At 33.3% G+C, this 25,737-nt stretch overlaps 3 protein-coding genes and 1 pseudogene across 4 annotated transcripts; 2 read left to right on the plus strand and 2 right to left on the minus strand.

Moving 5' to 3' along the window:
• Nucleotides 1–1,475: 1,475 nt before the first annotated feature.
• Nucleotides 1,476–6,702, plus strand: LOC110739129 (probable glucan 1,3-beta-glucosidase A). Its single transcript, XM_021919585.1, is given in 9 exon segments — nt 1,476–1,611; nt 3,729–3,848; nt 3,971–4,168; nt 4,279–4,437; nt 4,543–4,712; nt 4,814–4,969; nt 5,316–5,485; nt 5,488–5,664; nt 6,281–6,702. Coding segments are annotated over 9 exon segments (1,440 nt in total). The 5' UTR covers nt 1,476–1,512; the 3' UTR covers nt 6,472–6,702.
• A 2,707-nt stretch (nt 6,703–9,409) lies between these two features.
• LOC110739104 lies at nt 9,410–12,731 on the plus strand (annotated as a pseudogene).
• A 2,031-nt stretch (nt 12,732–14,762) lies between these two features.
• On the minus strand, nt 14,763–16,552 carry LOC110739131. 2 transcript variants are annotated; one of them, XM_021919588.1, is made up of 2 exons: nt 16,003–16,216; nt 14,763–15,901 (listed from the first exon to the last, which is right to left on the minus strand). In XM_021919588.1, the coding sequence occupies exons 1-2, from the start codon at nt 16,003–16,005 to the stop codon at nt 15,266–15,268; spliced, it is 639 nt and encodes a 212-aa protein (XP_021775280.1). In that variant the 5' UTR covers nt 16,006–16,216; the 3' UTR covers nt 14,763–15,265. The 2 variants fall into 2 exon arrangements, with proteins under 2 accessions (XP_021775280.1, XP_021775279.1); XM_021919587.1 differs by lacking the exon at nt 16,003–16,216 and adding an exon at nt 16,262–16,552 and having other exon boundaries at nt 14,766–15,901.
• Nucleotides 16,553–20,087: 3,535 nt separating this feature from the next.
• On the minus strand, nt 20,088–25,697 carry LOC110739132 (TVP38/TMEM64 family membrane protein slr0305-like). The gene is made up of 7 exons (XM_021919589.1): nt 24,979–25,697; nt 24,224–24,276; nt 23,971–24,063; nt 23,657–23,880; nt 22,861–22,927; nt 20,637–20,747; nt 20,088–20,215 (listed from the first exon to the last, which is right to left on the minus strand). The coding sequence occupies exons 1-7, from the start codon at nt 25,439–25,441 to the stop codon at nt 20,192–20,194; spliced, it is 1,035 nt and encodes a 344-aa protein (XP_021775281.1). The 5' UTR covers nt 25,442–25,697; the 3' UTR covers nt 20,088–20,191.
• Between the last annotated feature and the right edge of the window lie 40 nt (nt 25,698–25,737).

Raw genomic sequence — 25,737 nt, forward strand, 5'->3', positions numbered from 1 at the left:
ATTAGTAACTGATAGGATAAAGCCGTATCATTACCTAATCATAGATAAACCTAAAGTCCACTAGTTAAAATTACAAGGGAAATAGGGTCGAATTCACGGGTAGATAGCTAGCTACTCCACGATTGTCGATTTAAAGGATCTTGATTATGTAAAAGGGGCTTGGTTTAAGAGTTGTGCATCTAAAAGGAACTCAAGCAATTAGCACGAATGAAATCGGATCATTAACAACAGGCTTAGCGCACGACCTTCTAGCATTAGGGCTTCTCAATGAGCCTTTAGCGCATGCTGTATTGCTGTGACTGTGGATACCTTAAAAAAGTACTACTCTGTATAAGGCAGGATATGATACAGTGCGCAAGCACTATACAAGCGTGTATGTTATAATATAATGGGCATCACTTAAAGCAGCCTATGGATCCAAGGGAGTTGTTTCCTCTTGCTGGTGGATTGCAGTTAACTGTAATCAATGTCCATTACTAACCTTTTTAATTTTATTAACAGCACGAGTTTCAAACACAACATCGACTTCATCTACAACAAAAGGTCCTCGGATTTGGGTTATGTCACCACCTCCAACAGCCCCCTTACGTTTGTTGGTAAGTAATCAAAGCAAAAGGCAGCTTATATATACTAGCTAGGTTGCATACACTTCCTGTAAGGACAATGAAGGTAGCCCCTTGATTAGATTAAATTAGTACATGGGCAACATGGCCATTAAACTATTAACATGAAAACTTAACCAACCATTATCAAGCTATAAGATAGATAGAATGGCAGAGAATGAAATAGAGTAGAATAATGACTAATGTAATGACACTGGCTAACTCTATCATTGTTGATCGAAATTATCTCTTTTTTTTTATTATTTTTTATTTTTTTTTTTTTTTTTATTATTATTATTTATTATTTTATTATTATTATTAAGGAGAATTATCATTCATTTCCTTATCTATATTAATTGGATGCTATTGTGTTAATTGTTACTGTAGATGTAATAAATACATGGCACGGGTCTTAAACTAATATTATTACTGAAACAAAATTAGTCTATCCATGTTCCTCTATTTCTCAAACATGATTGCCTTGTAAAAATGATTAATATAAAAAGACTTTTTAGAGAAAGACTTAATAAAGAGTTAAAAGTCTCATACCTAGCAATATTCAAACTAGTTAAAAAGTCAAAGCCTTGGACATCGGGATAGTAATAAAGAATATGCTTTGATACATAATATTTCTATTCTAGACGACAAAGAAACGTTATTTCTAGACTACTGAGCACGTTGGCAATTCATGTCCACCAAGTAATCATATTTCATACACAATATAAATATACAAAAACCCTATAAAATATACTTCGTAATTAAATAACCAGAACATTTCAACTGAAATTTCATTAAAAAAAAAAAATCGTGGGATTTATATATATAATGAAGATTGCTAAATTCACTTTCTTATGTTCATTGTTAGTAGGAATTTGTTGTATACAAAGATTGACAATAGGAATTCGCTAAAATGAAGGCTGTTAAAAGTGTTAATCTTGGAGGATGGCTTGTTACTGAAGGATGGATCATACCTTCTCTTTTTGATGGCATTCCTAACAATGACTTGCTGGTTTGTATTTCTCTCTTGATCTTTATCCATCTTTTATCTTGTTGAGATTAATACTCATAGCCATATATTCTATTTTAGGATGTCTAGGTAATGAGAATCGATCCCAAAATCTCTTGAAATTGGAGGGGAGCTCTTATCACTTAAGCTATCCCTCACTTTCTTCAAGGTCTATAAATACTACTAATTTTTATATTGCATAAAGTGTTGTAGAATTATTATGGCTAATTGAAAATTTGTCAATACCAAGCTAAGCTTAGTCTAGTGCTAAGGATTGCATCTTCCAACCTTAAGGTTGGGGCTTCAATCCCCACTAGAGACATTTTAAGGGTGGGGATCCCTTATCATTCCCCCCTCACTCTCAAAGTGACTGATCCGTAAGTAACGGATCAAAAAACCGTGAGAGTTGAGGTATGGTCAGAGTTTTTCTCCTTACCAAAATAAAATTGAAAATTTTGTCAATCAAATTTGTACTCATTAATGGTCTCCTTTATGTATTCTAACATACAAATAATTGATCAAATTATACCCAATGAATTATACTCCCTCCATTTTATAATAATCACAACAATTTATCGATACACATGCCAATTCATAACTTTGACCATTAATATTTATAATTATGTATAAATAATCGCAACAATTTATCGATATACATACCAATGCACAACTTTGACCATTAATGTTTGTAATTATATACTCCCTTCATCCCTAAATATAGTTCCCTTTTGACTTTTCATGATCTCCAAGAGGTATGTTAAAATGTCTATATCTTTATTCATACGCATAAAAATTATAAAAACTTGATATTAATGAAATATGCAATGTGACGAATCTAACAAGATCCCACATGAACATATAATCTTTTATAAATTAACAGGAATTTATGGTCAAAGTTTTCATAGTTTGACCCAAATAAGTCAAATAGAAACTATATTTAGGCATGGGGGAGTATTATTAAAAAGTATAAAAGGTTAATATGATGAAAAAAATATAAAGATACTAATCTAAAAATAGTTTGTAAGGCAACATATGTTTTTATATATTGGTTAAAAAAATATATTTAACATATGAATAGTGCAAAAAATAAATAAAAATATTTAAAATGTTACAATAATTACAAAATGGAGGGAATATGTTTTTGATGCAAAAGTATTAAATTATACGGAGTATGTAGATAGTGGACAGTGGTTGACAATCTATACTATAGTTTTTTTTTTTTTTGGTATTTTTTTTTTCAATATAAACTAATTATAATGGTTAGTATTAAGATTGTTTTGTAATTAAACACATTAACCAAGATTGCTTCAAAAAAAAAAAAAACACATTAACCAAGAAATTTTAATAAATGAGTAATTTTTAAAGTTGGCTTATATAATTTGTGGTTGAGTGGTTGTAAAAATCTTCAAAATTATTTTATTATCTAAAAGTATTTCGTAATTTCAAGGTTTGATAATATAGTATTTATTACATAGCATAATTTTTTTTTTAATATTAATCAACTAAATAGTTACCTTTCTCAAATTGTACTGTGTTAATAAATATCAATCATTGATTTTGGAATAATTTGAATTTTGGTACCACCAAAAGACCCTACTTTGATTTTTGGTACAAATCTAAAATTTATTTTTATTTCACTACATATCAAATTCTAAAAGAATAGCTTTTATTACCACTTCACGGTTTCCGTTAATGGTCATTTTTTCTCGTTTTACGGGATGGAAAATGTTCCGATAAGATTTTAGGGTCATTTTAGTGCTTAAGGGCCAAAATGTTCTGATGATATATTAGATCATGACATTGATTGAACAAATTAAATACATATTTGATTAATAATTGGTGATGTGATTGCTTTTGAATTGATCAGTTAAATGCAATTAAAAATATAGATTTTTTTATTTTTTTAACCCTAGTATAAGCCAAGAGGAGTACTAAAGTCTCTTCAGGGGATATCACAACCTCCCCCTTAGCTTATATAATAGAGATAATAAAGGTATTTAATTTTGGTGAGAAATAGAGTTTTTTTTTAATTTTTATGTCAAGTTATTTATTAAATAGAAGCATATCATTTCCTTATTTAAGACAATTAATTAAATTGTTAAGTACTAAAAATTGTACAGGATGGAACACAAATTCAGCTAAAATCAGTGACAAATGGAAAGTATGTATGCGCTGAGAATGGTGGAGGGAGCATCTTAGTTGCTAATAGAACTTCTGCTTCTGCTTGGGAAACCTTCAAGGTAAAGCTTCACTACCATCTAAACACTATCTTAGTTAATTTGTTGCAAACTCGATCTTAATGTGATGATCAGACATTTTTCTATGGTACCGTTGTAAGCTGTGACAAAGTTTTTGTATGTAGTTATGGAGAATCGACGAAAACACATTCAATTTCCGGGTGTTCAACAATCAGTTTGCAGGAGTGCAGGCCGGTGGAGACAACCCATCAGTGGTTACAGAGGCTAGCACCCCTGGAGATTCTGAAACATTTAAGATTGTCAGAAATTCTGATGACCAAAACCATATTCGAATTCAAGCTCCAAGTGGTCTTTTTCTGCAGGTTTAACTCTTAGTTTTGGCTAGAATTACACTTTTACTACGAGTAAATTCACAAAATTTTAATTTGTAGTTTGTTACTTTGTTGAGAATTGAATTAACCCGATCTTGCAGGCAAAGACAGAAGATCTGGTCACTGCAGATTATGAAAGGGATGGTGGATGGGGAGATGATAACCCATCCGTTTTTGTGATGTCTATAGGAAGAACCTTTCACGGCGAATTCCAAGTTACTAATGGTTATGGCCCGGAAAAAGCCCTGGAGGTTATGAGGGTAAGCAGTATATATACTACTTTTAATATCTTGGTTTATAGACCAACTTCTCTAGTTTAAATTTAAAATATTCTGACAAAAATATGCACATGTTCATTGTCTCAGGAACACTGGAACACATTCATCGTTGAGGAGGATTTCAAGTTCATTTCTCAGAATGGACTCAATGCTGTTAGAATTCCTGTAGGATGGTGGATAGCCAGTGACCCGACACCCCCTAAGCCTTTCGTGGGAGGATCATTGCAGGCCTTGGACAATGCCTTCACTTGGGCAGAGTACGTCTTTTTTTTAGTACGTGCTGATAACAAATTTACAAGAACTTCATAATTTGTTGATTAGGGACTTATATTGTTATGTGTTTATGTTAAACCTGCAGAAAATATGATATCCAGGTTATAATAGACCTGCACGCAGTACCCGGGTCACAAAATGGGAACGAACACAGTGGAACTAGAGATGGATCTATTGAATGGGGAAAAACTGATGATACTGTACAGCAGAGTGTCGCTGCTATCGACTTCTTAGCTTCCAGGTACTTGATCAGAAATAGAAGCTTCAGATCCTTTAATTTTAATTTCCACTAGAATTGCGCAGGAAAATTTCTTTTTTCCAATGGAGTCATTTAAATCCTGTTTTAATATAGCCTTTGTAGACTTTTATTCGAGTAAGAAGAGGGAAACATGTTTCTAAACACCGTCTTTGTATATATATATGTAAATGTAAATGTAATCTTGTACTTTCAAGATCATCACTTACTTTCGGAAAAGTTTACTGATAAAGTCCTCTCAACTATCAGTAAACTTTTCCAAGCCTTTCAAGATGTTCTGACCTTATTATATATACTGAATGCATTAAGCACACATGTCATTTGAATGCAGATATGCAAAACAATCTAGCTTGTTAGCAGTTGAGCTACTCAACGAGCCCAGAGCGCCTGATGTGAATTTGGAGACTTTAAAGAAGTACTATCAGGAAGGATATGATACAGTGCGCAAGTACTCTTCAAGCGCGTATGTTATAATGTCCAATCGCTTAGGACCTATGGATCCAAGGAGTTGTTTCCCCTTGCTAGTGGATTGCAGTTAACAGTAATTGATGTCCATTATTACAACCTCTTCTCCAGCATATTCGATAGCATGAGTGTCCAACAGAACATAGACCACATCAACAACATGTCATCGGATTTGAGTTACATTACAACCTCCGATGGCCCCCTCACTTTTGTTGGTAAATACTTTACCCGTATGCTACCTGATGAGTACAAGTGACATGAGAGTTGATAGTGGTATCTAAGAGTACTGGTATCATTAGAGGCCAATAATAAGTTGCAATGTTGTAGATCAATTTAGCCCGATCTACCAACATTCAAAATGATACCCTAAATTATCTTTAGGAAAGGTGAATTGGTAATCTTCAGGAAAGATGTATCACACTTTCCGATTCCTTATTGATTTGGATGGACCAACATGCATGACAACTTATTAGAGCATGCTTGGACCGAGGGAGATGCATTACTAGGGTAATAAAATGAAAGTGAAAATAGGGAAGGAGGAGATAGTGATGATGTGATTGTAAGGAAAATTATGTAGTGATAATGTGGTATGAGGTGAAGAAAGAGGAACTTATACCCTCATTTGGGGGTAATAGTTACATTAGGGGGAGGGACTATGATGATTCTATTCACATATAACTCAATATAGATTGCTGAGATACGTGTACGTATCACACATGCCAATTTATTATTGGCATGGTATGCAGTTATGTAGCACCTAATACATTTTCCGAAATTTGAAACTAATAATTATCTTTTTTGATGATTTTTTTTTTTTTCATTTAAATGTAGGAGAATGGGTTGCTGAGTGGCAGGTAAAAGGAGCAACAAAGGAGGATTATCAAAACTTTGCAAATGCACAACTTCAAGTGTATGGCCGTGCAACCTTTGGATGGGCTTACTGGACATACAAGAATGTGAACAACTATTGGAGTCTTCAGTGGATGATTCAAAATGGTTATATCACACTAACTAGTAGTTAGTATATTAGCCGACTTTGGCTATCCTTTTAAGTTTAAGGCTTTGGTGTTGTTGTACACATCCGTACTAGATATGAAGATCACTGGTTACCTTAACTTTATGGGATTACAACTTTGGTATAAAATAATGTAAACCTAAGACTTTATATAATTGACACGTGTGTAGTGTGGGGTCCACTAACGGTTTTTTTGGATGGCAAAATTAAGCGGTGGTGAAATCCAATTTTTGAATTTTTTTAGTGGTGTTATAATAAAAGTTTTAAAATTTGTGGTGTTATAATCAAATTTGTGTGATTTCTGTGGTGTTATTTTCTATAAAATACCATTTTTTTTAAACTAAAAAATACCATTATTTTAAATTTATATTTGTTACTACCATAAAATTTTCCATTAATGAGACTACGAATTTTGAGGTTTTATAAGAAAATTAAACCAAGAATTATGCCTTGCACGTCAAATACGTAGTAATACACTTTACATATTAATTAAATTTGATTAAATGAATGACAACAGTATGTACACAATTGTTATGTATATGAATACGAAGTATGTGATTCAAAGTGGTTGTGCGTCAACAGCCTCAACTAAACATCAAGCGGACCAACTTGCATGTATATTTAGTACATGAGCAACGCGGAGTTCCTTTAATTAACTCATTAGTTTGGCTGGTCAAATTAACATGCATGACACGAATCACGGTCAAATTTTAAACCGAACCGTTTAATTGCTCGAATCCAACTGACTCAAATGAGAACTAAATCGATTAAAACCGATTTTTTAAACCGAAAATCGACCCGAACCGCATTTAGTAAACTCGAAACCAAACTGATCCGAGTAACATTAAACCGTTTAAGAACCGAACTGAAAGAAAACCGAACCGAAAATGAGTCGAACCGTTTCTAACTCGAAACCGTTTATACTGGCATGAAAACCGTTTACACCGAACCGTTAACAAACTGCAACCCGTTTGCACCGAACCCTTTATATACCGAACTGATTATAAATCGAACCGTTTATGAACCGAATCGCTTATAAATCGAACCGTTTACAAACCGCTTACTATAAAGAAAAGATTAAAACCAAGTTAAAAGGTATTTTAAATGAAATCTAATTATGCACACATGTTACTAATCCATAACTTTATACTAATAAATATTTAACTATGAGAATATGAGATGGTTAGATGTTATGTGTATGTATAATCGATTAAAAGAATCAATATTACCTTCTTAATCATTAATGTTTTCTTTCATTATACAAATCAAACTACTTTGTAATATCTTCATACATAACTTTATGCAAATATATAATGATAAACGAGTCTTAATTATCAGTCTTTTTGACTAATTTAGTATCGAATACCAAATTGCAAATTTCGATGTCACAATAACTCATCAAATCATGATTATGACACTATTAATTAAATGATCAAATACGAAGCAGATAATAATCTGATAGTAAAACATTAATACATTAATACACTAAACTTTTATAATCTACTTCGTAATAAACTAGATAGTAAGATCAGTATGGCTAAACTTGAAACATAACATGATATGTATTTGTAAAATTTAATGAGAATTTGTATATAATATGATGCCTAAATATGAAGTGATGAAGTCTCGGCTTGATATAAATCTTGTTAACCAGCATAAAGTAAGAAAGTACTATCAAATTTCAAACCACGACCGTTTAATTGCCCGAATCAAAACAACTCGATGATATAAAACCGATTTTTTGAAATCAAAAACAGACCCGAACCGTAATTTAGTAAACCTGAAATAAAGCTGATCCGAACAATGTTAAATCGTAGAAGAACCGAACCCGTTAACGAACCGAAGCAGTTAATAAGCCGAACTAAAATAAAACTGAACCAAAAAAGAACCGAACCGTTTCTAACCCGAAACCGTTTGAACCGGGATAAAAATCGTTTACACTAAACCGTTAACAAACCGCAACCCGTCTGCACCGAACCGTTTACTACCCAGACCGTTTACAACCGGAACCGAATTTAAACCGCTCAAGAATATACGAAATTGAATCGAACCAATAATTATTTAAATCGAACATAAACCGGCCCGTAAGGCATTTGAACCGCTTTCAAACCGACCCGATTTCAAACCGAACCGAAACCAAACTGTCAAACCGTTTTGACAGTAATAAATGACACGTTATTATTCATGAGAAACGACTTGGTTTTCACAAAAAATGTCTAATCAACATGCCTAAACTACCCCAATAAGAAAACTACCAATAATATTCACTAAAAAAGATGTAATAATTATTTTTAAAGAACAAATCACATTTATTAACAAAAAAAACTAGCACACTTAATTTTGGAGCTAATTAATGGTAAGAAGCTTCATCTTATAATTTCCCAATCATCTTAATCATCCAATAAAAATTACTCCTAAAACTTTGTATCTTACAAATGAATAAACATACCAATTGATTGTTGGTGTAGTGGTGATTGGGGTTACACTTGGTAGGGAAAACCGCTTTCGATCCCTCGCAACAACAATTGGGAGGGGATTGAAACCTAACCACCCAGAACTGATCTTCGAATCCGGATTAACCCAAAGGGTGAACCGGGTAGAACACAAAAAAAAAAAAAAAAAAAAAAATTAATAAATAAACAAGGAAGTCACTGACAATTTTTTTTTTTTGGGGTGCAATTTCATAGACAAGATAACTTATCTTAAAATTAGACCAACGTTTAATTTGATTATTCACAAGCTCACCAAGGTTTAATATTAGTAATAACTTTTTCATCAAAAATAAAATAAAATAAAAATACATACAATACAATACGGAGTAGTAATAACTTTAAACCTTTTTAAAAGGCTGGAAAACTTGTAAGGGAATGGTGAGGAAGATATGTTACATAAAATGTCATTAATATTCTAGTTAGAGTTTTTAATTAAATAGTAAGAAAATAAGGTTACAAATATATACTTGTATAGTTTTTTATTTGTTCCTTCCCATAATCCCTCATTTACAACAACTATATATATAGACTAGAAAATTTCAATTATTCATCAAAATATAATGAAGGTTGGCACTAAATTCTCCTTCTTATGCTCATTGTTAGTGGGAGTTTTTATACGAAGTTTGATTATAGGGTGCCATGCCGGGAGGGCTCACAGACGTCATCACGTAAACCCGGAATTTCAAGTTAAGGCAGTTAATCTTGGAGGATGGCTTGTTACTGAATGATGGATTAAACCCTCTCTTTTTGATGCCATTCCTAACAAAGACTTGCTGGTTTGTATTTCTCTCTTGCTTGTCGTCTAAATTTCATCTCTGTCTGGGATTAGTTGTCACGTGTTACTACTAACTCTTGTAACATCGTATCGTGTCATGTTAATATATATGACTACTGACTTACTAAGTTTGTACATGGTCACATGTAGAGTAACTTTAAGTATTGACGTTGCATTTTCTACTAATGTGTCTATATGTACAATTCAAATGAGTAAACATTTTACGCCAAAATTTTAATATAACATAAAAGCATATTATTTCTATATTAAGGACACTGAATTTGTGTAGTACTATTTAATTTTTTTACAGGATGGAACAAAGATTCGGCTAAAATCATTGACTATTGGCAAGTACGTATGCGCTGAGAACGGCGGAGGGACCATCTTAGTCGCTAACAGAACTTCTGCATCAGGTTGGGAAACCTTCAAGGTGAGCTACACCATCTAAACATTAGCTTAATTTAACTGTTCAACAATTTTCATGTATTTAACAAAATTTTGGAGTGTAGCTATGGAGAATCAACGAAAACACGTTCAATTTCCGGGTGTCCAACAATCAGTTTGCAGGAGTGCAAGCCAGCAGAGGCAGCCCTGCAGTAGTTGCAGTAGTCAATACCCCAAAATCTTCTGAAATATTTCGGATTGTCAGGAAGTGTGATGACAAAAATCGTGTTCGAATACAAGCTCCTAATGGTCTATTTCTACAGGTTTAATTTAACTCTTACTGTCCTCCTCACTTCCCCTGCTAGAATCATATGTGCAAGTTTTTCTACGAGTAATTTCAGTATACATTTGGTGGCTAAAGCGTGATTATTAATTCTCAATTTTTATTTTTTTATTTTTTTTTCTGCAGGCAAAGACACAGGATCAGGTCACTGCAGATTATGCAGGGGATGGTGGCTGGGGGGATGATAACCCATCTGTTTTCGTGATGAAAATTGTTGATACCTTACAAGGTGAATTTCAGGTCACTAATGGTTATGGCCCCGAAAAAGCTCCACAGGTTATGAGGGTAAGCAGCACATACTTAATTTCAAATTTCTTGCTTAAAATTTGAAAGTCGATACTTTGTCACAGAGCATAAATTTGTTCATTGTATCAGGAACATTGGAGCACTTTTATAGTAGAAGATGATTTCAGGTTCATTTCTCAAAATGGACTCAATGCTGTTAGAATTCCTGTAGGATGGTGGATAGCCAGTGACCCGACACCTCCTAAGCCTTTCGTGGGAGGATCGTTGCAGTCTTTGGACAACGCCTTCACTTGGGCACAGTACGTTTTTTTTATTTATTTTTAAAATTTATACTCACTGTCCTTTTTATTCAATTGCTCCTGATCAAATAATTTGTAAATAAGGGACTAATATTGTCAAGTGCATATTGTTAACCTGTAGAAAATACGGAGTCCATGTTATAATAGACCTACACGCAGCACCCGGGGCACAAAATGGATATGAACACAGTGGAACTAGAGATGGAACTATTAATTGGGGAAAATCCAATAATACTATATATATACAACAGACTGTTGCTGTTATCGACTTTTTAACATCCAGGTACTAAGCACTACCTTGTATATGTAGCTGACATTTCATACTGAAAGTTCTAAGCATACTGTCATTTGAATGCAGATACGCGAAATTCCCTAACCTTCTAGCAGTAGAGCTGCTCAATGAGCCTGTAGCGCCTGTAGTGACTGTGGATACCTTAAAAAAGTACTATAAGGCAGGATATGATGCAGTGCGCAAGCACTCTTCAAGCGCGTATGTTATGATGAACAATCGCTTAAAGCAGCCTATGGATCCAAGGGAGTTGTTTCCCCTTGCTAGTGCATTGCAGTTAACTGTAATTGATGTCCATTACTACAGCATTTTTGATGTTAACAGCATGAGTGTCAAACACAACCTCGACTTCATCTACAACAACAGGTCCTCGGAATTGGGTTATGTCACCACCTCCAACGCCCCCCTAATATTTGTTGGTAAGTAATCAAGGGAACGCCAGCTTATACTAGGTTGCATACGCTACCTGTACCATGAATGCTGAAATTATAACCTCTTAACATATACATCTAATCTAATTAAGAATATAATAGGACAATTAGGAATAATAAAGAAGATAATCAATATTAAGACAATGAAAGTAGCCCCTTGATTGGATTAGTACATGGCCATTAACCTTAACTTAGAAACTTAACCAACCTCTATCAAGGAGCTAAAATATGATAGCCTTGCGAAATTGTTGGGCAAAAGTGTATCACACGTGGCAAATCAACATTGATGTGAAATGGCGATTTGATATTGGTTAGGACCACATAGAACTTACTCGTACTCTATCTCTTTTCACATTAAACTTTTTTTTTTCTAAGTATAAATGTAATTTTTTTTTTCTCCAATCCCTAAACTCATATTACCTCTGTTTCTTATTATTTGTAACAAATGAATTTTTTATGTCTTACAAATAATACCATTTTATTACAAAAACCAACCTTATCTAGGGCACTAGTATTTAAATAAAACAAATACCTTTTTAAGGGATTTTTTTTTGGTGTTTTAATTTGATGTATTAATTATTAGTGACAAATTTAATTTGAAGCTTATAAATTACCTGATTAATTTCTTTGGCACTTAATGTCCAGGAATATTTTATTTTAATGTTGATGCAGGAGAATGGGTTGCTGAGTGGAAAGTGAATGGAACAAAGGAGGAATATCAAAAATTTGCAAATGCACAGCTGCAAGTGTTTGGTCGCGCAACCTTTGGATGGGCTTATTGGACTTACAAGAATGTGAACAATCATTGGAGCCTTCAGTGGATGATTCAAAATGGTTACATCAAACTTAATGGTAGATAATATCGATTTGTCCACCCGTCCTCTAAGGTTTAAGGCTTATATGTTATATCAATATGTTGTATTATTTGTATAATTGTATAAATATAAACTTAAGAAGTTTTTGTATTCAGTCAAACTATAATAAAAATTATATACAAATGAAGTAAAATAAAAAGCATATGACTTATGTGATTACATTCTTTAAAGATGATACTCCCTCTGTTTAGTTAAAGTGTTTCATGTTTGACTTTTATCTGTACAAGATATTATTCACATAATTCACTTTGATTTAGTTCTTTTAACATAATATAGAGCATAATCAAGGAAAAACTTTTGTCAGAATTGTCTTATAAATTTATAATTTTTGAATATACAGATGATCCTTTTAAAAAAAAAGGAAATACGGAGTATAATATATTCTTCTTAATACATGCCTACAAAGATACAACTAGCGGAAGGCGGCCATTTACAAAGCATAGGCATTGGGTAATGCTCCATTGATGAATATCATTTGTCACATGCATTTTAGAAGTTCGAGATCTTCATGCTTAAACTTTAGAGGGCTGCCGGGTATTATTTGATATATTTGGTCTATATTTGATATATTTACGAGATTGTGATACAATGTAAAATGGTGTAAAGAAAAAAAATACAATGTAAAACTAAGTTATTAAACTAATAATCAAAGATGTCTTACACATACACGGCAAAACTTACGTGGGGTTTGGATTTATATATATTTAAAGTTGATTAATGAATGATAAGAAACATAAATTGCAGGACAAATACAAGTATAATATGAGGTATGTGAATAATGTGATATTGGTAAAGTGGTTATGCTCTTATTAATTTATCTCCATCTTTTTTAATAATGCACGTGGGTTTTCGGTACGTGGTATTATGATAGCCAATTAACGATCAATAATAGAGAAAGAAATTAAAGTAGACCCTGAATGAGATTACTACATGCATGGTGGCGATGGTGCATCCAAAGCCACCACACCATTGGTGATATAGGCCAATAATTCGTTTTCAAGTTGAATATTTAACCAACTCCTAACGCGTAAGTCAGAAAATGATAGCCCTACCTAAAACAAACATCTTGGGGAAAGATCAATGTATCACACATGGCAAATCATTATTATGGAAAATGACAGTCGGAATATTATTAGTTAGGATTACATATAAACAAAATTTTCTTATAAGTATTGAAGATTTTTTTTCCTCGGGTAAGATATAAATAATTTTTATCATAGGTTTACTATGCCTATAATAAATTGTCACAACGAAGATTTTTGTAGCGTCTATAATTTATTAGGGTTTATAAAAAAAAAAATTTAAAAAAAAAAAAAAACCTTTTTTGAGGTTTTTTCAATTCCACGTACTTATTATTTTTCACATTTAATTATTTAGCACTAATCATCTACGATTTTTTTTTTTCTTCGAAATTTATGCTAGAGAATATGTTGCTAAGAGACAGGTGAATGGGGCAACAAAGGAAGATTTTTCAAAATTTTGCAAATGCATAACTTCAATTAAATGTATGGTTGTGCCTCGTGCATACTTTGGATGTGCTTATTGGACTTACAACTTACAAGAGTGTGCTTTGTGTGTAGACGGATGACTCAAAAGTCAAAATGGTTACATATATAACACTTACTAGTCGATAATATATAGCTGTTGATTGAACTTATCTCTTAATTTTAAAGCTTTAATGTTGTTGTACATACATGTAAACTAAGATACCCCATCTTTTTGGGGTTACGGCTTTAGAAATGTAGTGTGAATAGAACCAATCTATAAAATGTAAACCTAAGAATCTTTTTTCTTCATGCTAAAACTGAAATAAGTGTTTAATACTTTCGTTTTTAGTAAATATTCGTATATGTTTTTTTTTTTTTTTTTTTTTTTTTTTTTTTGGGCTACACAATTGAATTGAGTGAGTTTGTTTTTTAATCTTTCACTTAATATATTTATTTTTACCTATCATTTGTGGTATATGACTATTTAACGATTGTAGTTTTGATAAGAGAGTTATAATATTATCTATTTAACGATTATAGTTTTGATGAAGAAACCTTTGTTTAATTCTTTTTTATGTATTTGTTAATTTAGATTTCATTTGTAGATATCATATGACTTTTTAATGAATTGATTTTTTTTTTTTAAAAAAAAAGTGGAGTAATTAAGTTTTTTCAATAGAAAAAAAAAATAGTAATGTGTTGGACAGTTTGAGTAGGAACCATATTATTTTTTTTTATTTTTTGAAGAAGAATAGGGAGAAGGGACCGTAATATTTAGTTAACTTGTAGTGGCAGCAGAAAAGTCCCCAAAAAGTACTCTGTATAATACTTGTAAAAAATAATAAATAAAATAAAATAAAATAAAAAAGAAGAAGAAAATAGAAAAAAGATCGAAAAAACAGTCGATATTATAGCAAGTATAAACACTTGGGAAAAAAAAAGTGTACATAAAATTATACAGTAATTTAACCTAGCTCTCCTTTCTGATACATGAATAATGGAAAATTAATACAGTAATTACCAAACAAGTTTGGTTATTCACTGCACTAACAAAAAACAAAGGGAGCATAGTTATTATAATTGTCTTTATCCAATGTATAAGTATTATATTGTGTACATAACATCACTCAGAAAATGAAACAACAGAAATGAAAATAAAAAAACATAAGATGATGATTATTCAATCATCAAATGTAACAAAAAATCTATTATGCTTCCTCCTCTGACACTTAGATTTTATTTTAATGATGAGTTGAAATCCTGTAGAAGAACTCAAAGGTAAAGTTCTAACAGAAGATTCAACTCCTCTTTTACCCTTTAACAACTGATCAATTAGCACAACACCTTGTTCTCTACGTGTTATATTGTTAGCAACAATTATAGCTCCTCTTGGATTCAGATGTAACTTCTCGGATAATGATCTCAGGCGACTCGAGTCGAAACCGGTGCAGTCAATGACAGCAAAATCAACGTTTCGAATGTCATTTATTAGTTCACATGGATCACCAACTCGTAATTCAGTCACACCACTAGCATCACAGTTGTCGTGGTCGCGATCTATGTAATGATCTAATCCGAAGAGGGATTGAAGAGTGGGTCGAATGCATATGAGTTTGCCCTCGGTTTGTTTAGCAGCAACAGCTAGTGCAAGAGTTAAGGGTGTCACGCCTTTTTGGTGGGACGTTATGTCTAGTATTATTCTTGCTTTGTTTCCTGCTGCTAAAGCTGATAGTAATTCTGTTCCTTGTGGTTCGATTACTTTGCTTCCATCTATTCCATACCTTTCTTCTTCGTTATGTATGTTATTCTCCTTACACTGAAAAATATACACAAAAAGAACCCATGAGTAAAAATGAACAAACTTCATTAATAATATGACAACCAAGTGTCAGACTCGGCTATTTTACAGAAATATACCATGATTTATATATATTATAAGGCGGATTAGCTTGAATTATGAATTCAACCTTAAGATCATCATGGAACTAATCATGTCGAACACTGGTATGTAAACATATTCAAGTGTCAGACTCAATTATTTATTGAAAAAAATATATCATGATATATATATTTAGTGCAAAGTAGAGTGTATAGTCAATCTGTATACTATACTAACAAACATAATGTCAAAAATCCAACACGAATATTAGAGATAGAGATAAAAGTGAATACTTACCAAATGAAGAGTTTGCAAGAAAGCTTTCATTGCATGTTGAGGAGACCACTCCATTGTTGCCATATTAGTTAGTTAGTTACTATCAACTTGTTCTTGTTTATATGTGCTACTATAAAACGTATGAGAGCTTCTTAAGTTTGATGATGTATGTTTTATGACTACTACTATTCAACACCCCACCTCTCTTTCTTTTTATAGTAAACTCTTACCATTTATTTCATATTTTTTTTGAAAAAATCAAAGAAAAAGGTTAATCTTACCCAATGACTAAGCAACACATGGCAAACGAAATGGGCATTTTTGCATGGCTTGCAAATTCGTGGCAAGAATAGAGCAATTTCATGTGAGAGTTTACAGTCTGTATAGAGTAATTCCACCCCTCCTTTTCTCATTTATTACAATTTTTTTAAACAATAAAAAAAGAAAAACATATTAAAATCTATATACGTATCAACTACGTATCGGGCACATGGCGTTGTATAACAATTTGTTGTAGGACACGTGGAGGGTTTTGATTCTTTGTTAAGTGACTATGTCATTGCTAATTATTGGTCCTTGTATGTAACTTGATTTGCTAATTATAGTATTTTAGCCACCAAGATTTAACATTGACACGGAAAACTAGGGTGAATGTTTCATGTTTGCTTGCTGTCCTTGTTACGTATTTGAATAATAATCGTATAATTCTTTATTATATACTTAATGCTAAGTACTCCAATCATGTATATAGTCACTACGTTACTCAGATACTATACGTATTGAATGTGAGTATAAATTTAAGAGATAGATTCGATTAGATTTTAGGACACGAAGACATTATTTCAAAATTGAACACAATATTCATAATACATATATATTTTTAATTTGTAATTTTTATGTGGTAAGTAGGTATATACATACTTTGCAGGACACGTGGAGGGAGTTGATTCTTTATATGCAAAGTGACTATGTCATTGCTAATTATTGGTTCAAATAGCTAGCTAATTACAAGTATAAATTTGTAGCCACCAACATTTTACATCGACACGGAAAACTAAGGTGACATTGCTTAATATCTTTGTGTGTGCGTTTTATTTATTTATTTTTGTTTTTGTTTATTGATTGGTGATTTCTTTGTTATTTGATGAAATTCTATATCATTTGACTAACAGAAATGTTCTAAAAAAGGAAAGAAAAAAAAAAATCATTGTATTAAATAGTTTGGAGTCCTAGCTTGGAGATGAGCCACTCGACATTCATGTTACAACTTGATTTAAATATTCACTAGGTATATATATGAATACGTAAACACGAATAATTATAAATAGACTTAAGTCCTAATCTTGTTACATAATAAAATCCAAGCCCATCATTTTCTCTATACTACTCTATCCCTCTCTACCTTTGCTTTATTTAAATACATGGTTTAACATTATTGAAGGATGTTTAGATATGATTTGAAATATCATGTAAAATTATCATATCTTAGCTTTGTTGGAGTGTCAATTGGTTCGAGTAAAAAATACAAACAAAATAAGTGAAGTAACATAATAATGTATAGATGCATTGTTAGACGTGCATTATATGAAATAATGAAGTACAAAAAACGAATTATTCAAGAAAGATAAGATAAGATATGATCATGATCATGATTCATGAAGTAGTTGTTAGATCATGTCTGCATGAAAGTTAGGATGTAGAACCGTCTTTGAAACACTACACTTGCAGCATCAGAGATGATACTACATTACTACATAGATTATATTCCTATCACTACATCAGTAACATCACCCACGTTGTGGGGGATCTCCTTTGCTCATAATATAGGGTGATTTGTACTACAAATTTGAAACATACGTTTAATAACTAGTTGTATATTGTTCTTCTGTTCCTACCATACTACAGGATTTCTTTAGAGTCCTTTCAAAGTTTGAATTGTTTTGCATCTAAAGTTATAGTTAATACTTCCTCTCTACTTTTTTTTTTTTTGTCTTATTTGACTGTGTACAGACTTCAAGACGCGCATTTAAACGTTTATATCATTATTTTTGTACACATAAAAATTATAAACACGTGATATTAATAAAATATACAATGAGACGAATCTAACAAGACCACCCATAACTTAATTATTTTTTTTTATAGAATAACGGTAACTTATGATTAAAGTTTTCAAAGTTTAACTCAAAAAATGACAATGGGGCCAAAATAAAGGGACGGAGGAAGTAGTTACCTTTCAAGGGTACGCATTGCACGGCTTCCAAGGTCAAGTGTACAACCGAATTATAATACTCCATAGAAATATATTTGCGTTTACAACCGTTGTATAGAAAATATTTCGACCTTTTTATTTTTTATTATTTTTTAATGGTTATTAGAATAGCCCTAATCAAACCTGATTCTGACATTTTTTTTTTTAGTCTAATATATGTAAGCCAAGCACTTATATTGTAAGGATTCAGCGTTATAACCTTAGGGTTTCGGTTTTTCCAAATCCCAACCAATAAAACCAAGCAAGAGCCTTTTTGGTATTCCAACCTTTACTAAACGTCAAAATGAACAGGTACTACTTGAAGTTTTTCAGAGTATTTTTCTACGGTTTCAAATTGATGTGCTTCACATCAAAGGCTTGGAGTTTTGTACAGTAGTTGCAACACTTGCAATTAATTAGGGCAACTTGAATTTATGGATTTATTCTAAAATGCGGTGATATAAATGATTGTGGAAGTTGACAGTATTGACCAAACTCACATGTTGGCACATTTTTAAAGAGGGATTGAGTCATAAATTTTGACATAAAATATCCCAAAACAGAGGAGGAAGAAAATTGTAGAACTTTCCAAAGGAAGAGATAGAAGGTTCACATGAATTTCATGAATATGAACTGGAGTAGAACATTAAAAATTTCAAAGTCAAAAATGATTTTCAGACGTTCATTTTTTTTAGTACGGGAAGAAAAATACTACAGAGTATCATACAACATATAATAATAATAAATGGGTAATGCTATATGTAGTCTTAAGGGTTATATATAAGCATTTAATATACTCTTGAAAATTGTACAAAATTAAGAATTCATAACAAAAACACGCGTCAATCAGTGTAATTAGTGTTTATATTTTTATGATTTCCTAAATTTTTACGATTTTCTAGTATATATTTAATGTTTATATATAGTCCTAAGGGCTATATATAGCATAACTCTCATCTATAACCTTTAGTTGTAGCCATACGTAAGCAATAATTTTCAATGTTTTTCGCACCTTTTCAGGTAGAAACCTTTGCAATCGGCGCTGATATTTGATCATAAAATTGATGACAAAGCCTAAACCCATATGAATCCAAATCTCTTTCTCAATTATTATTAGAAACCTGAAAATAAAATTCTCATCATAATCGAATGAGAATCAAAATCCCATAAATAAATTTGAGCAAAATTCAGAAAATTGGAATACACTTACAAATGGAGAGAACAAAGCTAAATAAAATAAAAGGCAAATTTTACCAAAAAAATGGTTATAAATCATTTTGAAGCTTAAGCGTAAACCACAAAACTAAATTAAATTAAACAAAAAAAAGGTCGAAAATAGTTTAACTGCAAGTACCAAAAAATTAGAATATTTCCAACCTATACGGCTAAGAAAAAACCCAAGAGGAGAGATGAGAGAAATGAGAAAAAGAGTTTTTCCAACGCCCCTGTTATTATTTAGACATTCATTCTCTTAACTTTGTAGAGAATTAGTCCAACTGAAAATTACAAATGCTTTTTTTTTTTTTTTTTTAATTTTAAAATGACCTTTTCCATTATTTCTCACGCGAATTTAACAAATCAATTACTCCATAAAAGAATAAACTCAAACTAAGAATTTTGTTATTAATTCTTTCGTTCAATTTACATGATAAAATTGTAACCTATAAATTTTACAGCCTACGTACATTCGTGCTTCTCTTTCACTCAATGTCCTTCATTGCATCCTGCAAACACAAGGAAAATAAAGTTTCAATATATTTGGAAGCTCTATGATGTGCAAAGGCACTGTAATCATCATTTTGAAGCTTAATTGACTGTAGAATTCAGACGCGGATAGCATCAGCATTATAAATTACAAATTCTGTTAAACTCTATGACAGGCTTACAGCAGACTTTCTAACGAATCAAATAGTAAAAAGTTTGCTAGACTGCCATTCGACTGATAATGTATAGATGTATGAGATATTAGAACTAATGACAAATTTACCATTAACTATCACTGTCAAAGGCATTCCTCTAATTATTTGGACTTTGAAATAATAATCTTTTACCAGATACCAAGAGATGGATTACGCTATTATACCCTACGCATATGTTGGGTAGACAATATAGTGAGACAACAATGAAATACTCCAGTGGCATTACCTTGGCAAGTTTTGTGACATAAGAAGCAGCCAGAGCTGTTGCTAATAATCCCAGCCCCAACGTAAGAAGTTGACCACTACCTCCAGTCACACCAACCCCGGTTTCTTCTTGCTGTACAGAAAGAATGTTACATTTAGACACTTACACTTGCCCGGGTAAACCAGAAGCAGACAGCAATATAAGTTAAAATTTTAGTGCAAATTGGACACGAAATCTTCACAGTTAAACACGAACCTAGCAGGGCAAGCAGTTCATCCATATTTGGTTTAGCAAGGAAACATGATCATTGTTATGACAGCAAATCAGACTCCACAAAACGTTCAGAAAAGAAACAGAACAAATAAAATTGTCCAGGCAACTTCTGCTCCATCTCAACTTCGGCGAGGGGCTTATTGATTCCAGAATATTTTAGAACCAATTCATATTTAGCAAGATCTCTGTCAGCTCTTTAAGCAATTGCTCGAGAGAGGAAGGATCAGTGATGGGAGAAGAAAAATGAATGAAAATGGAATTTGAAGACTTCATGACTACAACCTAAGGCAATTCCAATACTAGGCACCAACACAAGCACTATCCATTTAGTTTAGGAAATCCCTTAAAATCCTAGTATCCCTATATTAAAGGTACTAATAACATCATGGAAGGCGAGTTTTGAACAGATACATTAAAAGGGGAAAATAATGAACCAAACATATATCATCACAATCACTGCAATATCAATATAATTAACACCTCTTCTCCTTCTAAACTGAATGTCCTAAGAGAGTAAGAGCCCTTCCCAATCACACTTTGTTTGGATAAGAGAAAAGAGATTAAGAGATGGTGGTGGTGGTGGTGGGTGGGTGGGGGGGGGGGGGGACACCTTTCCCTTCTCTTCCTTTCCCCTCTATCTAACTACTTAAGCAAAGTGCAGGTTGACTCCGGAGAAACAGAACGGAAACAGAAAAGGGTAATGAGGGGTAAGAAATTAAGAAAAGGAAACTTGTTAAATAGGCATAGGGAATGAAAGCAAATTCTCCTGATCAGAAAACGATAATCTTAAATTTATTATCTTCCTATCGTCATCCTCACAGGCACCCTTTTCTTTATATCATAACCACCAACACGGCAACAGATCATGGTCTCAAACTCCCGAACCATATATCATAACCACCAACACAGCAACAGATCATGGTCTCTCTCTCTTCACTTTTGTCCTTCCCTCCCCCTTTATCATACGACCACATCACTAACATTTCGATTCTTATTTATATATTAATACATGGATCCCTTAAATATCGATTTTCATCACCGCTGACCTATTCAGGACTCTCAGGAAACCTTAATTGGGGAGCAAGTATCTTTCAAATTGATGTAGCCAAAGTGGAAATCAAAAATCTGTGTGGAAAGGTACAGAGTTACAGTGTTGGTAGTTGGGCTATGACAGATTGTTGGGTACAGCTAGAGTTGATGCCCATGAGATTTAGGATAATCGAGGGGATCAAGTAGGTGGTTTGGGATTATTGGATAGCTTCAGGTTGATAAAGGAGCTGGATGTGGTGCATTTATGTGGAGGGAAAGCGGACAGGGTTGTTGGTTTGGGTGGCAGTAGAAGATTGGATTGATGGTCGTTAGGAATTAGGATGGGACACGGGAGGGAAAATGGTGTTTGTGAGTGAGAGCATGGCACTATGGCAGTCCTGTCAAGGGAGAGGTGAGGGTGGGTATGAGGTAGGTGGTGCAATATGAAAGATCCCATAGTGGGGAGTTAAAATACCAAGAGGTGGGAACAAAAAGAGGGAATTCGGATGTATACACTAAGGAGAAATGAAAATGGAAAACAGATAGAGAGAATCATTTACTCATAAAAGAAGATAAGAGTATCAATTTCCCCTGATGGCTTGCTTGATAGCAAACCAGCCCCTAATCAAAGTAAGGGTGCTCTAAAAACTTCATTTCCATGCACTCAGCAACTAAAGCCAAGATACGCAGCTTAATTTTCATACGCAGGAAGGTAGTTTTTGCCGAAAGATAAGCACTTCACTGTTCACACCAACAATCAGTCACTACTATTTTAACCAAAAGTCACCAATAAGTTTTTCATTCCCATTTCCTATATCTCAACTTGGGTGGAACAAAAATACTCCAGGTAGATACTTGGTAACAAAATGAAAGGAATATGTGTAAAAAATTTCTTTTTTTGGAGGCACTCATAATAGATATCAAGTTGTAGAATGCTACTCACAATAATCGCCCGACCAAAAGCTCCGGCATTCACATACGCCCATGTCCCTGGAAGCATCCCCAACCAACTGCATGATATTGAGTGCTGAGTTAGTATGTTAGCAAATGAGTCTAGATAAACAATTTCAGGCAACTTTAACATCAGCTTTTAGCACCACATAGATGCTTGAAAAAAAAAATGAGCTTGATATGCAGAATATGCCAAGTAAAACTGAATTCACATCAATGTAAATAACAAGACAGCAGTTACATGCCCATTAAAGAATAAAGATGATCCAAAAATTTTACTGAAAATGCAATTTGCAGATCATTGAAACTACTGTATACTTGCAATAATTCAATAATAACCACCAAACCACAACACAATAGATAAACTGTACAGTGTACACTAACGGATATGGAACGGACCCAAAAGCTCAATACACAAAGACAGAGGATATGTCCTTCCGCCACACTATATGTCTCCACACATTGTTTTCAAGGTGCACATGTTGAACATTGGTGCTGCACTTACTGCTTAGACCAGGAAGTTTACTCATAAATTACATTTGGACCATCTTCAAACTTTTGAATTTTATTGTAAAAAGCTTTCAAGAAAACATCATCAATAACACACCCTAGGATCTTGTTGCTTCAACAAAGCTTATACCAAGAGCTTAGCCACAAGTTTAAGGACAAGCCTCTAAACCACCAGTTGCAGCCCAACCAGGGAATTAGATAAATGCAGCACTCAGAAAACACCATTTACCACCACAACTAAATCAAGAAGCATAATAGTGGGATAGCAAGAACCAGACCTTGCCAAAACATAGGGGATAAATTTGACGGACGTTAGTCCATACAAGTAATTCCCTAGGGAAAAGGGAAGCAAGGGACTCAAGCGAAGGAGGGCAACAATTCTGAAACCATTCTCTCCAATGGCTTTATCAATTGCTTTGAACTTTTTGTTTCCTTCAACAAGTTTCAATATTCGCTCACGGGCAAAGTATCTTGCAATTAGAAAAGCAATGCTTGCTGCTAACTGAAACAGAAACAAGAGAAACCTAAGGATAATTAGCAAGAACTTTTGCATTTGGTTACACAAAATAGAAAGGCAAGACAAAAAACTCACTGTTCCACTTATGGAAACAAGTACAGTTCCAGTGACAGAACCAAATAAAAGACCGGCAGACATTGTCAATGGAATAGCTGGAATTGCAAGAACCTAAAAGAAATGGCATAAGATTAGTTTAAGGAAACAGAATCCAATCTAACAAGCTCATAGGATGACCAAATTATTCATGGATTAGTTCCTAGATTTCCACTAGCTGGATTCTTCCAGTAAAAACTTTTGGTGATAAGAAAGACATAGGAGGATAACAAACCTCAAGTCCGGCATATACAAGCACAAATAATGCATATCCTGCAGGCCCATAACCTGTACACTGAAAGTACTCCATGAGAATCAGGATCAAAAGATTTACAAAGTATAAGCAATATTCCTCCAAAATTACATAATATAATGATCAACTCCTTAACCCCCAAATCAACCATCAAATACACTCCCTCCTCACCTCACATTACTAGTTCAACTACACTACCAACATGACTATAAACTCCAAATGAAATAAGTAACATTTCAAAATGTCCATAAAAAGTATTCACCTTCCCTAAAATAGAAATGATTGGTCATTGGATTTTCTATTATCCTAACATTTCCTATCTTAAATCAAGTGAACCAAAGCAAAAACTTAACACTCAAAACGGACTCCAACACTCACATATGCTTTCCTTTCGAATTTAGTAGTCACATTATTAGTTCAAATTACACTACCGACATGTCTATTAATTCCATATAGAATGTCCGGGAAAAGTTGCCATAGTCCCTCTAACATTTCCTTAATTATACCATAGTGAAATGTAGCACAAACTTAACAATCAAAATGGATCCGCCCGAAACCAACACTCACATATACTCCTTCCTTACATTACTCGTTCGTAATAATTGAGGATGTCCGGAAAAAGTTGTCAAAATCCTAAAGTAGCAATGTGTTTGATAATTGAATTTCCTAACATATCCTAACTTAAATTAAAATGAACTAAAACAGAACAAAAATGAAACAATCAAAACAGAAATTACCTTCAATCAACGTAGAAAACTGAGTCAAGAAACTATTAATCTGATCCCTATAAAAATACCCAGCAGCTCCAAACCCACCAACAACACCAACTAACAACAACCCAGCAACAATAGTTCCTTTAATGGCGGTATCACCTTCCAATTCACCCTCATCCACCTCATCTTTCGAACCCGAATCATCGGATTTCGAATCATCATCTTCAGGTTTTGGGTTCCAGTTCAACAAACGTCGAAGACTCTGAGGAGGAGGAGATTTCTGAAGAGTAGTTTGCGAAGTTTGTTGCTGCAGTTTCTTCGAAGAACATGAAGGACTCAGAAATTGAAACCGCCGCGGCAACCTGCCGCAGGTTCTGCTACTTCTGGTGGTTGTAGGTGGTGGAGAGAGAGAAGAAGACGGCGAATTGGAGGAGGAGAGAGATGAAATGTATGGTGATGGCGGTCTTAGGATTAAGAGACTCCGCATTTTTTGGGGTTTTTGACACCGTTTTCTTCAGTTTTCTTGCTGAATTTTTGTTGAATCTTTCTGGGAAATTCAAGAGAATGATGAAGAAGGTGCTGGAAGAAGATTGAGTGCCATGGAAATATGAGTGGAGGTCTGTTTGACAAAAATGTAGTTCGAAGTTTTAGGAGGAGCAGTGTTGGTGTGATCTTCTGGAGGGTGCTCTGGGGAAAAGGAATATCCCTGCTTATACTGACCACAATTTTTTTTCATCTAGTAATCTTGTATGCCTCTATGGGGATTAGGAGAGGTGGCCAACG

This window comes from Chenopodium quinoa, unplaced genomic scaffold (assembly GCF_001683475.1).
Source record: "Chenopodium quinoa cultivar QQ74 unplaced genomic scaffold, ASM168347v1, whole genome shotgun sequence".
NCBI classification, from domain to species: domain Eukaryota; kingdom Viridiplantae; phylum Streptophyta; class Magnoliopsida; order Caryophyllales; family Amaranthaceae; genus Chenopodium; species Chenopodium quinoa.

Bases quoted from the DNA above. Each gene is read 5' to 3' on its own strand.
- LOC110739131 (XM_021919587.1), bottom strand. From the start codon at position 16,324: ATGGCAACAATGGAGTGGTCTCCTCAACATGCAATGAAAGCTTTCTTG. The intron at 15,902-16,261 runs GTAAGTATTCAC...TATATTTTTCAG, and splicing joins TCTTGCAAACTCTTCATTTG to TGTAAGGAGAATAACATACA.
- LOC110739132 (XM_021919589.1), bottom strand. From the start codon at position 25,441: ATGCGGAGTCTCTTAATCCTAAGACCGCCATCACCATACATTTCATCT. The intron at 24,064-24,223 runs GTTTGTTATCCT...CATTTCTTTTAG, and splicing joins TTGTATATGCCGGACTTGAG to GTTCTTGCAATTCCAGCTAT. The intron at 22,928-23,656 runs GTCTGGTTCTTG...AATATCATGCAG, and splicing joins ATCCCCTATGTTTTGGCAAG to TTGGTTGGGGATGCTTCCAG.